General features: G+C 32.8%; 1 protein-coding gene across 1 annotated transcript; it reads right to left on the bottom strand.

Annotated features, from left to right (window-relative positions):
* Positions 1-3,024: 3,024 nt before the first annotated feature.
* Positions 3,025-7,981, bottom strand: LOC123696995 (toll-like receptor 6). Its single transcript, XM_045643403.1, has one exon. The coding sequence runs from the start codon at positions 7,800-7,802 to the stop codon at positions 3,771-3,773; it is 4,032 nt and encodes a 1,343-aa protein (XP_045499359.1). The 5' UTR covers positions 7,803-7,981; the 3' UTR covers positions 3,025-3,770.
* Positions 7,982-15,171: the final 7,190 nt, after the last annotated feature.

The raw sequence follows: 15,171 nt of genomic DNA, 5'->3' as shown, positions 1-15,171 counted from the left end.
TAAAAATTATTGCGTATATTCTGTATTTTCTGAAATTTGTCAGAAAAATAAAACTTTTTGATACTTACATTTTGAATTTAAAATTTTATAATTTACAAAGAACAACGAGTTTTTTTGAACTAATCATATATCTATTCATCAAATCTATACTACCTAATATTATAAGCTGAAGAGTTTGTTTGTTTGCTTGAACGCGTAATCTCGGGAACCACTGGTCCGATTTGAAAAATTCTTTCGGTGTTAAATAGCCCATTTATCGAGAAAGGTTATAGGCTATATATCATCACGCTACGACCAACAAGAGTGGAGCCACGGGGGTGAAACCGCGCGCAGCAGCTAGTATAAAATAATAACCACATTCATCCAAACCTTTTCCTAATAACAAGCGAAGAATATCGCTCATCTAACCTGACTCGTCAAAACAATCTATCTGCGTCAAAACATTGTCTATACTCATTCTCATGCTCCCATTACAGGATCGGCTATTGCCAAGACTCACGATAATATCTCTCGGTTGTCACGAACCAATTTCAGTGCACTTCCAACCAGAAATCTAGTGAAACGTGACCTTTGTACCCTCAAGTGTGAACTGTCATGTCTGACCAGCGGGTGGCTTATAAATTTTGATATTGTCGAAAACACCGCGGATACCCAACGTCGATCATGTGCCACACAAAAATGTTATCTGATTTGATACGATGGTATGATCAGTCATCCTTTGTTTGGGCAAACAGGAATCAATCTTGGACCTTGCGCTTATGGATTGGCCTTTTGATCTTGGAAATAGCATTTGAATTATGTGATCGTTCTTTGGTTTGTTTGTGCAAAGATCTTTGGATGTAGATAGTAATATAATAGATTTAATTTAACTGCTGTTTGATTATAATTTATAACGTTATTCTTTATCAAAGTTATGAAGAAAACAATAAACATTAAGTAAATATTATTTTAGTCTTGTAATATAATTTGTTTTGTATCTTATGTCTAGAATAAAGAGCGACTTCATTGAAGATTTATTACATACTACGTAGATTGTATAATATCTGCGTGTAATTGAATTTGGTATGATATTAAAAAAGAACTACTTATTATAGCTGTACTAAATCTCTACAAATAACTTTTTCATCCTTATCTGTTAAATACGGCAAATGCTCATTTATATTACATAATAACTCTGTGTCTATTTTATGTATATTGTACTGTATTATAAAATAGATACAGTACAATAGTAAGTAAATGCCTTCAAATATAGAGTATTTATTAGTCTTATCAAACCCAAAATTGAATAATGCAACTGTCCTAACATGCATTCATTTTATATCAAATCAACCACAGGTAATCGTAATCTCCGTCTACAGATTTGAATGCTCTATTGGTCACTCGATATTTTCGGCACAGACATCTTATCTATGGACCTCATTCGAGGGATGACTCAAACGTGCATATACCCGTGAAATACAGATAATAAAACCGGATACTGATAACAGGTATCGATTAGGCTTTGACAAATCCATTTTAGATGACGTAAGAGATAAACTGATAAGGGATGTTAGCCTTGAGCTTAAGTGTTAATATGTGTTGAGTAAATTGGTTGGTTTATTAGAACTTTTTTAGTGTTTAGTTTTTATATTAATATTATATAATGTATATGGACTTCAGCCTGTTAAGTAATAATTCAATCTGGACAAAACTAATATTAATCAGAATCACGACTATTAGGTACTTGTTTATATTTCATGTTACACTTCGTTCTTTGAACAATAAATAAAATGACCTTTTGAATTGTGTTTTTATTTAATGTGCCTTTAAAATAATAAACAAAAATGTATAATGTCAAGGTCGTTTCAATAAAAAACAACAAATATTTTAAAAGCTTGTTTTTCAACGTGGAAGTGGAATGAAATTAATTTGTCCACTAAATTGATTATTAGGCAATTTTTTTCCAGCGTTTGCTATGTCAACTTTAATGGTAATTAATAATATATTTAGGGCTGATTTTTCAATCCTTGGTTAAAACTTATTCATCGAATAACGTATTAAACTACCATTTCAAAAATGTATTCTAATTGTCCGTATTTGACAGTTTACAGATGACATTTTAAGATGTTCGAGTAATACTTTATTGGATGAATAAATTTTAACCAAGGATTGAGAAATCGGCCCTTAATTACAAATATTATGTTACTGTGTTTATATCAATTAATTATATTTTACCATTTATAAAAAATTATACTTATTCGATTTTAATACCTGCCTAATTCCCTTATTTCTAATTAAATACTTCATGTTTAATTCCAGTGCCTATTATAAAAGAACATTTAAACATGTTAATTGACAAGACTATTAAATAACGTTCACATAATATTTTATAATATTATTACAAGAACAATTTAATTAAAAATCTTTACAGCAGCTAAAACCTGCACTTTAATTAAAAGTAAACACCAGATGCTGCCCACTGGACTCCACTGAAAAAATGGATGCAGCAGAGCGCATCGGCCATCCAAAGTATGTCACACCATATGCTACACTGACACTTTTAAAAGTATGACAAAAAAATCAATAGCCATTCCTTGGGTCAAACATAACTAGTTTCGAATATATATACTATTGTACTGGCTACTAAGAGAATCCTTGACAGATAAATTATGACTTTGGAGCCTCTACCTGAGTCGGGAGTCGGGACCGTCATTATGAACTAAGATGATTGTCGGCGAGCCGAAATTATTTTTCAATATTTTTTTATAGATCCCATTTCTCACTACAGACAGCAAAACTAACGGTTATGGTTTGGTTTTTATGTAATTAGTTTTTGTGTTCTTTTGCGGCTCGGTTTTGAAATAGATACAAAACCACAAAGACTCTTGCAAAATTATTAATTGTTTAATTTAAAAATATATCTGTGTGTGTATTATATGATTTAAGAAGTTAATGTGTAATTAATTATTGTTTTTCAAAAGGTAAATATAATGTGTAGTGTAAGTATAATTATTATTCAATGGGTTAGGAAATTAAAGAGTTGTATTCATTCATAATATTTTTATTTTAAAATTTCACTTGCGAGTTTAACGTTTTACAATTTACACATAATTTATTGTAAACAATTGACCACATAAGCAATAATACTTAAGACAATATTAAACATAAAGTGCTATTATAGTTCTGTACATAAATAATTGATAAAAACACAAGCGATAATTTATCATGTCGGTTTGACTACTATTGATTATGTGACCATGGAACGATCTACAGTAATTAGCATCAACATCAACTCCTATCTAATGACTAGTATAACTATACAGACATCAATATTCTCTATACATTAATTACAATTATTTACAATATATTTGGTAACAATGAGATATAATCTATAGCAAAATACTTAAGTCACATTTTATACTGGCAATTTATAACCTATATTACAATACAGATCAGTCTTAAAAGATATTATATTATATAATTTATAACATTGTTTAGTACTATTTAGTTTCACAATCGCAAATACCTACAGCTAGATAATTATTGGAATATAAGGCGTCAATCTATTAAGATACGTATGCGATACAAATCAACAACAGTCTCTTTAAATATTACATTATAATTTATAAATAATTACAAGGAACGTTACTCATACAATTATTTGGCCGGCAATAATCACGTCTCAATAAGGCATTGCCAGATTACGAGGCAACTTAGTATACACATGTGCTTGGAATGTAGCGACCCATTAAGAAATATCTAATAGATAACGAGAGGAGTTTTGAAACATGTTATCTGTGTACGCTCGGATGGGTTTGAGGTAAGCAATCGTGTACTGAGGAACGGGGTTGTAAGTAGCCTTGCTCGTCGAGCATGGAGGGCGAGTGATGGCTGGGATGCTTACGTAACGTATTAGGTGGCCTCGGCCGACCGCCATATGGTTGTTCGTAATTTTGTGTGTCAATGGATATGTAACTGTGGTGTGGATTATCCACGTCTTGTATCTGGCTTGTTAATGTCGTATTAGTCAGCATTGAAGTGTCATCCTCAATGCTGATACCTACATTAGCTACAGTGGGTGTTTGGGGTGGAAGAGCGTCGTACTTATACCAATGCTCAGGCGCAGTTGGTGACGCTGTGTATCTCGAGGGGTGTCGCCTAGCATTTGGACAAACGCCGTGCGCGTAATTGATGTTATCTTTATTCCAGTGCAAATTTGAACCGTCAGGCATTAAAAACCTTACTTTCTCCCAAAACTTTTTCTCACCCCAGAATAGCACATTACATGTTTTTAAATAATTTTGGAATTCCAAATCTAAATTGAGTGCACTGATATCTGTGGTCAAAATAAAAACGACTCTATGTCTCCTAATAGAAGGGTGAATTGAAGTTATAACATGTTTAAGAGCGGCTTTGAATGAAGTTTTTGACCACTCGTTCTGTAAGAAATTAAACGAAATGAAAACTAATATTCTTTTTGATGATTCAGCTGCATTTGTGATTTGATCTAATAAATAATTTTCGGGGACATTTTGTAAGTCTCTATAGTGAAAGCACATGGTATATCCGCAGTGCTCCATCTCCGGCGCAACTACTTTCGTTACAAAGTCATCATCTAACAAACTATAAACCGCGTAACCGTCATACATCCTGTCTCTATCGAGCTCGCTTTCCTGTATAGATGCACTTTTAAATAACCGAACACCATATTTAGAATGCGCCCATAAACGCACGTTTTGTCTAAAAGAGAATGCTAAGGCACCAAACAATAAAATAAGGATTACACTTATAAGGACTACAGCTAAAAGCGGCACAAAGTTTAATTTAATTGTGCTCACTTCATCATACTGAAACGGTTGGTTTTCAGTAGGTATAGTATTGTCCATTACATTAGAGTCACGACACTTATCCATCACATCGAACACTGTTAAGTTAGCACTGAGTTCATTTTCACTTGCACAAAACATTTCCGTGGGATCTTCATAGAATTTTTTTAACCAGTTCACTAATGGCAACACATTTTCACACGTACAGGTAAATAAGTTACCTTTTACGTGAGCACTTTCTAAATGGACTATATGAGCAAGCCTCTTGTCGAGATTCAATATCTTGTTTCCTTGTAAGTTTATGACGCGGAGAGAAGATAAATTTTCAAACGACTTATTCGCCACACTAGTTAAGAGGTTATCGTTTAAGTATAACTCCCTCAAGTGCTTTGTTTGGGAAAACTCGCCGCCGGCTATTTCCGTTATGTGATTATTTTCCAGATGTAAAATGTTGAGAGAGTGTAGGCCATTAAAAGTGTCGTTATCGATAGAAGCTATATTACTATTATTTAAATATAACTTATGTAGCTTTTTCTTTCCTATAAATAGATGGCTATTCAATGAGCCGAAGTCATTACCATCTAAGTAAAGTTCAGTGGCATCCATAGGTATTTTCTCTGGAACGTCTGTGTAGCCAACGTTAGAACAGTCTATTACATTAGAATTCCAATTGCTGTCGTGAAAACAGGAACATCCCTCAGGGCATGTCATTTTACAGTCGCAGGCTTCAAATTCACAACAAAAACAGCTTGATGAACAATGAGTTTCATAAGAACAAAGGAACTGCGTTTCAGGAACATCCATTAAATTTGCTTTTCCTCCATATTTATTATTAACAACTTCGCATGTAACTGTATCTAAATCTACAAAGCGGGGATATTGTCTCATATGGTTCCATAGGTTTATTTTTTGCAGCCAAATCATATGACAGTTACATACAAATGGATTGTTTGCAATGAAAAATTTGGGTAGAAACTTATGCTTTGGGATGTGAGGCAATGTGAATGCAGATAGTTCAACGGTTCTCAATTTATTGTCCGTCATAATAACTTTTTCAAGGTTTCTTTTTTGTAAGAATGTACCTGGCTGTATAGTGTGAATTTTGTTGTTATTCAAAAAAAGGACTTCAATAGAATCGGGGACCGATTTCTCATCGACTTCTTCTAAAGAATTAAAACTCACGTCGAGCATTCGAATGTTTTGTCGAACATTTTTCTCATTTTCTAGTTTACTTATATTATTTTGATGAATATCTAGCCACTCCAAGGCCTCAGGCATGTAGCTATAATCGAAATAAATAAGTTTGTTGTCAGATATGTTAAGCCAGCCTAGAGTGCTTAGTTTGTTAAAAACACCTCGTATATCAGTGAGTTTATTTCCGTCGAGACGAATAGCTTTCAACGTTGGATTTGAAAGAAATGCATCTTGTTCTATGGTTTCAATCTTATTCGATGCCAAATTTAGAACTTGTAATGATGGTAAAGTGCTAAAAGTATCTTTTGGTATGCTCGTTATATGGTTGTCGACAAGTCGTAAACCGTACAATTCTTCTAATCCTTCAAAGGATGTGTTTGAAATCTTTGTAATATTATTTTTACCAATGTCAAGTGATTTCAAAAAGCGTAGCTTTCTTATGCCTTCTGGTAGATTATTTAAACTATTTCCATTTAACCCTAAATCTTGTAAATAAGTAATATTTTCAAATGATCGTTCATGAATAATAGATATTTCATTATTATCTAAGTATAGCTGGCTAAGAACAAATAGATTAGAAAAAATATGTTCATTTAATGTTTTTATCTTATTGTCCGACATTGACAATTGATGAAGATTCTTAAGTTCAGCAAAAGCACCATTGCTTATCACTTCAATAGCGTTATTATCCAGGTTCAAGACCTGCAAGTTGTTAAGGTCTTGAAATGTTTTCGGATCTAGTCGCACCAAAGCGTTATAAGACAAATTCAATATTACCAATCGTATAAGCCCGGCGAAGGTGTCTCTGTTTACCCAATCATTGGTTAATCGATTTCTAGATAAATCCAATTTCTCAAGTTGATCAAGTCCTTCCAACAAGCCCGGCGCCAGCACGGAAAGTGAATTATTTGCTAATGAGATTTCTTTTATAACGCGTGACGACTGGAATAGTTCCGGAGGAACGGCGACTAACTTGTTTCCGGATAAGTTCAGAATTTTTAATGAATTCAATCCCACGAAAGCTCTGTCGCCGATTTCATTAATCAAGTTGTTCTGAATTTTCAATACTTCTAACGATCTGAGGCTCGAGAGTCCATTATCGGGTAGCCTCAATACATTATTATGTGATAAATCTAACTGCTTCAAACCAGTATTGCATGATTTACCGGGAGCGATAGGTCCTTTACCCCAGTCAGAAAACCCAATTTCAGAAATGTCTTGTATTTTATTGTTCGTTAAGTTCAAGGACTCTAAACTAAAAAGCGGGCAAAACACTTCAGACGGTAACATATAAATATTATTGTCACCTAAATCTAATGATCGCAGCTCCATCAATCCCCGAAAACTCTCAGCGTGAAATTCCATTGTCATTGCAGGCCAATCCGTGTTGTATGAGCGTAGAGTGAGGCTAGTTAAGTCACGAAGAGGCGATAATACTGTTGCTGGTACGTAACGTATCTTACAATACTCCATACGCAAGTCTTCAAGTTTGCGTAACTGCCCCAAAAAGCTTCCCGTATTCATATGCAGAGAACTTTCGAAAAACAGTAAGTCCGTGCAAGTAAGTTTCAACTTATTGATGTTGTATGCTTGCGCCGTTGTTATGTTTTTAAATAGCATATCAGCTGATCCGATGGTTTTGATATTACACGTGAGAAAGTTTGATTCACTCAACTTTGCGTCGGAATAGTCCCATTGACAGCCACTAGGGGCGGGCGGCGCAGAACGTGCGCGCGCACCGGCCACCAAAACTAAACACATCCAAACTTTTAACGAAATCATTCCATATAAGTTTTCAGTCATTTTTTCACAGTAAAACAGTTCATTTGAAACTTAATAACACTCAGAAGTATAGTTCTCAACTTCTTATCACTTAAAAGTCAATGTTATAAATCACGTATCGGTGTTTACACTAAGTTTTAGAGCGCATGTAAACAAAGATTGCGCGATCGCGGTAAAACTTTTGACGCAGCCATGCTCCCCTGCGGTCGGGCGGTAACTGACCTACGTAAGTTTGAACGAAAGCCGCGTGGATCTAGGGAGATGCGGGAGGGGGGTGGGGGCCCAACCGACGGGTGGGACTAGCACTGCAGCTTACAACAGATGGCACGCGTGTTTTTAGACACTCAAAAATATTGGTTATTCAACGCAGAAGACTTAGGTCTGCGTGATTCATTGAACATAACTCCTTAAGTTACATCTTAAAGGAGGTCGTATTGGTTTTCAAACAGTAGCTGATAGTCACAACAGATTTGTTTTTGTTTTGGTTCTATTAAGTTTTGTAGAATGAAGTTGAAACAAACTAAAACGTTATTACTTTGAGAATAAAATTGGTAAAAAGTTCTATATTAAAATAAAATGCAATCTAAATTATATTTTTAAATATTAATGTACTTAATATTAATATTTATGACACATACATATAATTTTAATTTCTAATGTTAACATCTGGAATATATGTGATTTTATCTTTTAAAGTTGTATTATATTTTACACATTTTAAAGCATATAATACATAAACAATACTGCAGATTTATCTAACAATAGATAGATTTTATAATGTTGAGAAGGAAATGAGAATATGATTGCCAAGTGGGTGGACATTTTACTATAAAGCGAACAATTGTGAGTGACAGCTTCATAAATGTATCGAATTTTGAAGGACAAAAAATTAACCTATTTATACCAACACAATGAACTTCGGACACGTGTGGTCGTAGGTACTGAATTATTAATATTATGTAATATTTCTGGTGTGTTTTGATACAGTAAGCAATAAAAGTAGGTTGCTAGGTAATCTATACTAATATTATAAAGCTAAAGAGTTTGTTTGTTTGTTGGAACGCGCTAATATCGGGAATAATTTTTCAAATTGGACCACTGATTTGAAAAATTATTTCGGTGTTAGATAGTGTTAGCCATAGGCTTTAGGCTATTATATATATCATCACGCTAAGACCAACAGAAGCGGAGCTACGCGAGGTAAACCGCGGGGCGCAGCTAGTGTCACTATAAATTGTTTTAGAAGTGAATTTGTAGCACGTATTGGGTAGGTAAATTATAAAATCTACGGGGAATTTTGAACTTTTACCAGAAATAAGTACACTAAATAGTTCTGTAAATTTTTTTATGTCTTTGTATAACATTGCCTAAAAAGAAAATGTTCTCAAACTGAAACAAAAAAGAAATTCCCAAAATGTTTTACATTATATTTAGGTATGTTATATTCGTATATCCTCAAGATATCAACAGCTTACCAAGTAAATTATTGCAATTAGCTCCATTAATTTTATCAAGAGCGTGTTCTGCGAAATCACAATAAAAACCGCGTCTTCAGAGTTATGGTTTCCTGTATCAGAATAGATATGATACCGTGAAATAACGTGGGCTTATTTTGTAAATAAAATAATTTGGTCGAGTTTACTTGAATATAAGAATATTACCTATTTTTTTACAATTTGTGTCTTATACAAAATGTTTATTGTAAAGAAAACTCGGCACCAAATTATCTTAATAATATAAGAAGCTAAACAATTGAAGTGAATTTACTTATTATTTGAATTAATTATAATAGGTATCTATCTAAAAAAAGATGATTTATAATTTAGTTCTTAGTGAAGATTAACTTTAGAATACAATTTCATCGTATTTTTAAAAATTACATTTGAAATACAGAAGAATCTAAAAATAAAGCATACATACCTACGGCCACAAAATTCTAACCATTTCTCTCCCCTTTTAAGCCTTCATAATATTATGTAGGTATAACATCATCTTTATCAGAAATCAGATAACTCAGTCTGTTACCTTTCTCACAAACGGTTCACCAATGGTACATATTTGCTTGTTAAACGAAGAAACACGTATTGAGACACAGATCATCAGATGCTGTGACACGTGCGTTTCGAATTGAGCCTACCGTGGGAGACGGGGCCTACGTCTTGTCTTTTGATTCTATATGGGATTAGTTTTATATTTATTCAGCTAATGATATTGAGTCATTATTTCAGGAGAAACGAAAAGAGGTAAAAACTCGGTGAAAGGCTTTAAATTAAATGTAATTACCTATCTGATTTGCTATGCTTTAAATTATGTACAAATATATAAAAAAAAAATTGTCAATCTATAATATTATAATATAATAAATCAAAATTACATATTACATTAGTATTGTGACAATAATGTTCTCAATTTACTTCTTTGTTTATCTTTATACACTAATACTCTTTATTATCAACCCTTTTATTTTTAATCAGTACCTACCTAACGTTATTTTGTAAGAAAACTATTCTATCTACATATTTTTATTACCATGATCCTCAGTCCATGAACGAGGAAATAATTGGATAGCGGTGTGTCACAAGGTAACATATTGGAGCCAAAACTATTGATATTCTCTGTCAATATTGAAGGTCAACATCTCACGTGCCCATGACGGCCCAATATTGACAAAATACATACACAATATTACCACGTATCTTGTAACTAGTTCTGAAAATATTAACCAGACCCTATATTCTTGAACCACATGACAACGCGTGACATTCTTTAATATCTCGTATGCCTTTTAAGAATAATAATAGCTTCTTTATCTCGTTGTTATTTACGACTTAATGCATTATCAATCGTTAAAGGACCGTTCATTGGTTCACAAGTGCATGAATAAATTGGTTATATAATAACTGTTCTGATGAAACTTGACGTTAAAAATAATTTATGAATAAAAACACGTGTGGTCAGTTGGATATAATTAACTTGTGACTTTTGTCGTAAATTAAATTTCGATTGTGACAAACCAGGAGTGTACAGAATAATTTTAAGATTCAACTAACTAGAACGAATTGCGGTCGCCGGAAGCCAGAATTGAAACATTGTCCCGAAAACCTAAGAAACAAAACAATACAAAATTGGCAGCCGAATTGAAACCGTAGCGTATTTTGAACAATTGTATTAGTTACCAAAAGATTTTATGACCCATTCAGAGGCTGGATCGTTTCTCTTTGAAAAAGAGCAATGAAAAGGTGTCGCCAAACATGAATTGAAAGAATGCTCTTACTGGTTCCACTGGCTTCGCTGCAACGCTTCCAAATGCGTTTGTGAAATCTTAAACAAGCTGAGGGATTGTAAATATTCCTGAGTCGGATCACTCTCGCCTTTTGTTTTACTTTTTGAGCTGCAGTTCTAAAGAGAGCTTCGCCGGAATGAAATTATCATTGTGTGGACAGTTTCTTGAATCTGCAATAAATTCTTTACAAAATTATGGACGGCAATAAAAAAGGGACTCGCCACCTTAAACAAAAGATTTCTACCGCAATTATCATACACTCACCATAAATTCTAGAAAACAATAGATTTGGCTAGTTTGGTTTCTGGCGATAATAAATTTTAGTTTACGCTTGTCAACAACTCACTAATAATGTTGTATAAATGAACGGAATATTTCTTTGTTTTGAAACTGGTTTATTTTATAGTGACTCATAAAATATTTGTACTAATGTTTTTACTATCCTTTAGTCGTAGCAATAACACTATAATTATATTTTAAATCATGGCAATAAATAATCGTAATGCGATGTAATGTTTATTTAGACTTGTATTCATCATCACCAGCCCATATACGTTCCCACTGCTGGGACACGGGCCTCCTATGAGGGTACAGGCCATAATCCACCACGCTGGCCAAGTGCGGGTTGGCAGATGTCACATGTCATCGAACTTTTGATTCTTCGACATGTCGGTTTCCTCACGATGTTTTCCTTCACCGTTCGAGCAGTGGTGATGTTACAACATGCGCAGATAAATTGAAAAAATCAATTTGTTTCCTGCGCGCTCACCTGGTCTCGAACGCCGGACTTATCGATTCGAAGTCCGAGGTCTCACCACTGAGCCACCACTTTCTGACTAGACTTGTATTATAAGGGCTTAAATTTTTCTGTAAATATGCCAAAACTTTCTCACTGTGATTAACATAGATATAATTTTTCAAAACACAAATAATTTACATTTCCAATCTTAAATCTCGAGGATGCCACCAATCCTTTTACATACTTATAAAAAGGTCCTCCCAGCTTACGTAATCTCCCAAATTGCTAAAAGCGTGATACTATTTCTAAACGACTGATCAAGGTACCACGTTAAAGGCATTTATAGATAGTAAGAGCAAAATATTTCCACAGATAAGAAATAAGGAACAGGTTGGTAAGGGCCTGAACAGAGAGGCATTGTGCTAAAAACGTCGACCTCTTATCTTTGATGGGTTAACCATAGACTAAGTAAGGTGAGAGTTTTGGCTTTGAAATTGTTTGAGAAGAATAAAATTGTATAAATGTTAGCTTCTGTTTTACAAAATGTATGGAAGAGGTAGAGATATAAGGTTCAGATGGACAATTAGATACATTATTTATGTTTGTAAATGCAATCACCAATTATCACGATAGATTATATCTAAGGATGTACTTATTATATTACAATAATTAACGCACATAGAATTTTTAAAATTTAGGCGTAAGCTAGAGTTCATGGAAAGTTAACATATTTATCTTTTTGTCCCCACAGGGGTACTTAAAATAGTATAATATTGACAATATAAAACAACTGCTTGAGATTATCATTTAATTAAAAAATACATACATTAACTATCATGCTAATTAGGCTAAACAGTAGTAATTAATATATTAGCTACATACTAAATAATTAATGGGTTAATAATCGCCACTAATATGTACGACGTCTCATTTCGTAATTATAGCAGGACATGCCCAATAATTATAGTTGTAATATTTGTATATTTACTAACAAAACAAATCTGAGATATAGGAAAACAACAAAAGCCTTAATTACATTAAAAAAAATCAATAACAATGACCAAAATAAGTTTTACTTCATTTAACTCTACCAAAAAAAAAAATACCCCCTTCAGAATGAAAAAATGTGTGCGTGTACTAGTGTACACACGTAAAAATTTAAACTTCTTTATGACCTTATTTTTCAAAAAATAATTTACTATATGCAACTTTACAGAAATACGTCGAATCACGCGTGGTAGGGACAAGAAAAAGAACGCGCGTAACGAATACATGTTACACTAAATTTTTTCCAACCCCGATAAAGTAGTTTCACTTCAATAAATGTTATTTTACATGGTATAAATTTTTAACTTGAATTAGAACTATTCCACTAAGAGCACTTAAAAATCTAATACGAATGCATTTTTACACGATATCCTTAACGAACTAAATTCCCGTTCATAAATTTCTTTTCATTTTTGCGTTCAAATTCTTCCATAGTGTCGTGTCTTAAGAAATGCATCTATCTCTACACCCAGCTTCCAGCCTCGCACGAAGTCATCATTCATACCAGGAGATATCATCGTTGCAGCGTGGGCTCGCTTGTTAACAATAAAAACGTTATCCTCGCTATAGAAAATGTATCTGAAAATGTCCGGTTCATTATTTCGCTCCTTTTACGTAACCTTTTTGTGCAGCGCTTAGCGTCGTTATTAATTTGAAGAATTACGTGCTTTGTGTGACTGTAACAAGTGTTTTGTTATGACTGACTGGTTATGAATAAGGATAATAAAACTACTAAAATTAATATGATTATTTTATTTATATGATTAACGACTAGCACTAAATTCACTGTGTTAACATGTGATTGTAAATACATAGAGATTTCAGGTTCAATAATGGTTACGGTACTTGCGGTTCAATACACGTGACTAATTTAAAATCTAGATTGAGTTAAGAATTAAGAATCGACTCATCGTAGTAACGTTAAAGTTTTACCTGCATAACTATCATAATATTCTTTCAAACTTTTTTCCTTATAATTCCACTGGCTTTTAGTGAAATTTTGAACCATAATCGCAGGCCAAGTGTGTAATGATATTCTGAAACAATAAAACATCATGATGAATATTAAGTTTTTATTGAAGTATTCATGTAAGCACTCATAAAGTAGAGCTTTTCAAAGCAATTAAAACTGTTATAACTTTAATAATAAAAACTCTAAACTTCAACTGTTTATAGTAAAAACATAGCACAGATAATTTTGATTATTTCTGCCATTCATTGCTGATAAGTAATATAAATTTTGTTCCATAATATACATTTTAATTAACTTTCCAACACAAACTTTTCTGACAAAATTTGTTATGATTATAATGATATCTAAGTTCCTGTTTTCTAACGGTAGTTTATCATCTTTAAAACAAACATCCTGACAACTGGAAAAATATTTGATGAGTGAACATTATAAATCATCTATCTACCTACATATACCAGCATTTCAATATTTTATGAACTTTTAGTAAGTAAGCACGACTTTTTATCTTTAATAATAGAAAATTGCATACACATGCGTCTATCAGTTAGCAATACAATTAAAACATTGCTCAAAGTATTAAGAAAGTCAGCGAGTAAAAATAATTATACATTATTAATTTTAAGGTGTGTTCTATAAAATAAGTCAAACAAAAACAAATGAATAAGCTCCAATGATTTCATAATTTAAAATTCTAGACCAAAATGATATCATGAATTATGTAATACTGGACATCCCGGATAAATAAAAAAGTTAAATTAAAGACTTCCTTAACCCTTAGCCTTTTTTGGCAACACTACCGGTATCGTGGGTCAAATTTTACCCATACCAAACAATCTGTTGTAGAACGTAGATTTTTTATTATTTGTATAAAATATGGTTAGTTATAAAATAAAAAAATATTTTTTTACAAAATTAACTTTGTTTAATTTTAGAATATAAAAAAAAATATCATGTTTTACACGCATTTGTAACTAACCTTATTTTTTGACACTTTTTGGTTAGTGTGAACTTAAAGCATAAAAAAAATTGAAATGTAAGAAAAACTTTAACTAAAATATATTTATGGCACTTCTCATATCTTTATAATAACAAAAAAATAAATTGCTTCTGAAATCAGCATAAAATAAAAAAAAAGACAACCGAAACCAAAATGACTTCTACCATCAACCATCATCCTCATCTTCTTCGCTCTCATCTCTCGTATTTTCGTTCCTCGTATTTTCTATTATTCTCATATTCTCCTCTTTGTTTTCACTGTCGTCAGAACTTACTCCAAATACACTGTCTTCAGAGCAACTGACAGGTTCGGGACTGTCTCGATCGCTGATGATTTCGTCGTCACAAAGTT

Source organism: Colias croceus, chromosome 13, assembly GCF_905220415.1.
Source record: "Colias croceus chromosome 13, ilColCroc2.1".
Classification (NCBI taxonomy): domain Eukaryota; kingdom Metazoa; phylum Arthropoda; class Insecta; order Lepidoptera; family Pieridae; genus Colias; species Colias croceus.
Note: the sequence above shows the minus strand (reverse complement) of the source record. Positions and strands in the feature narration are given on the sequence as shown.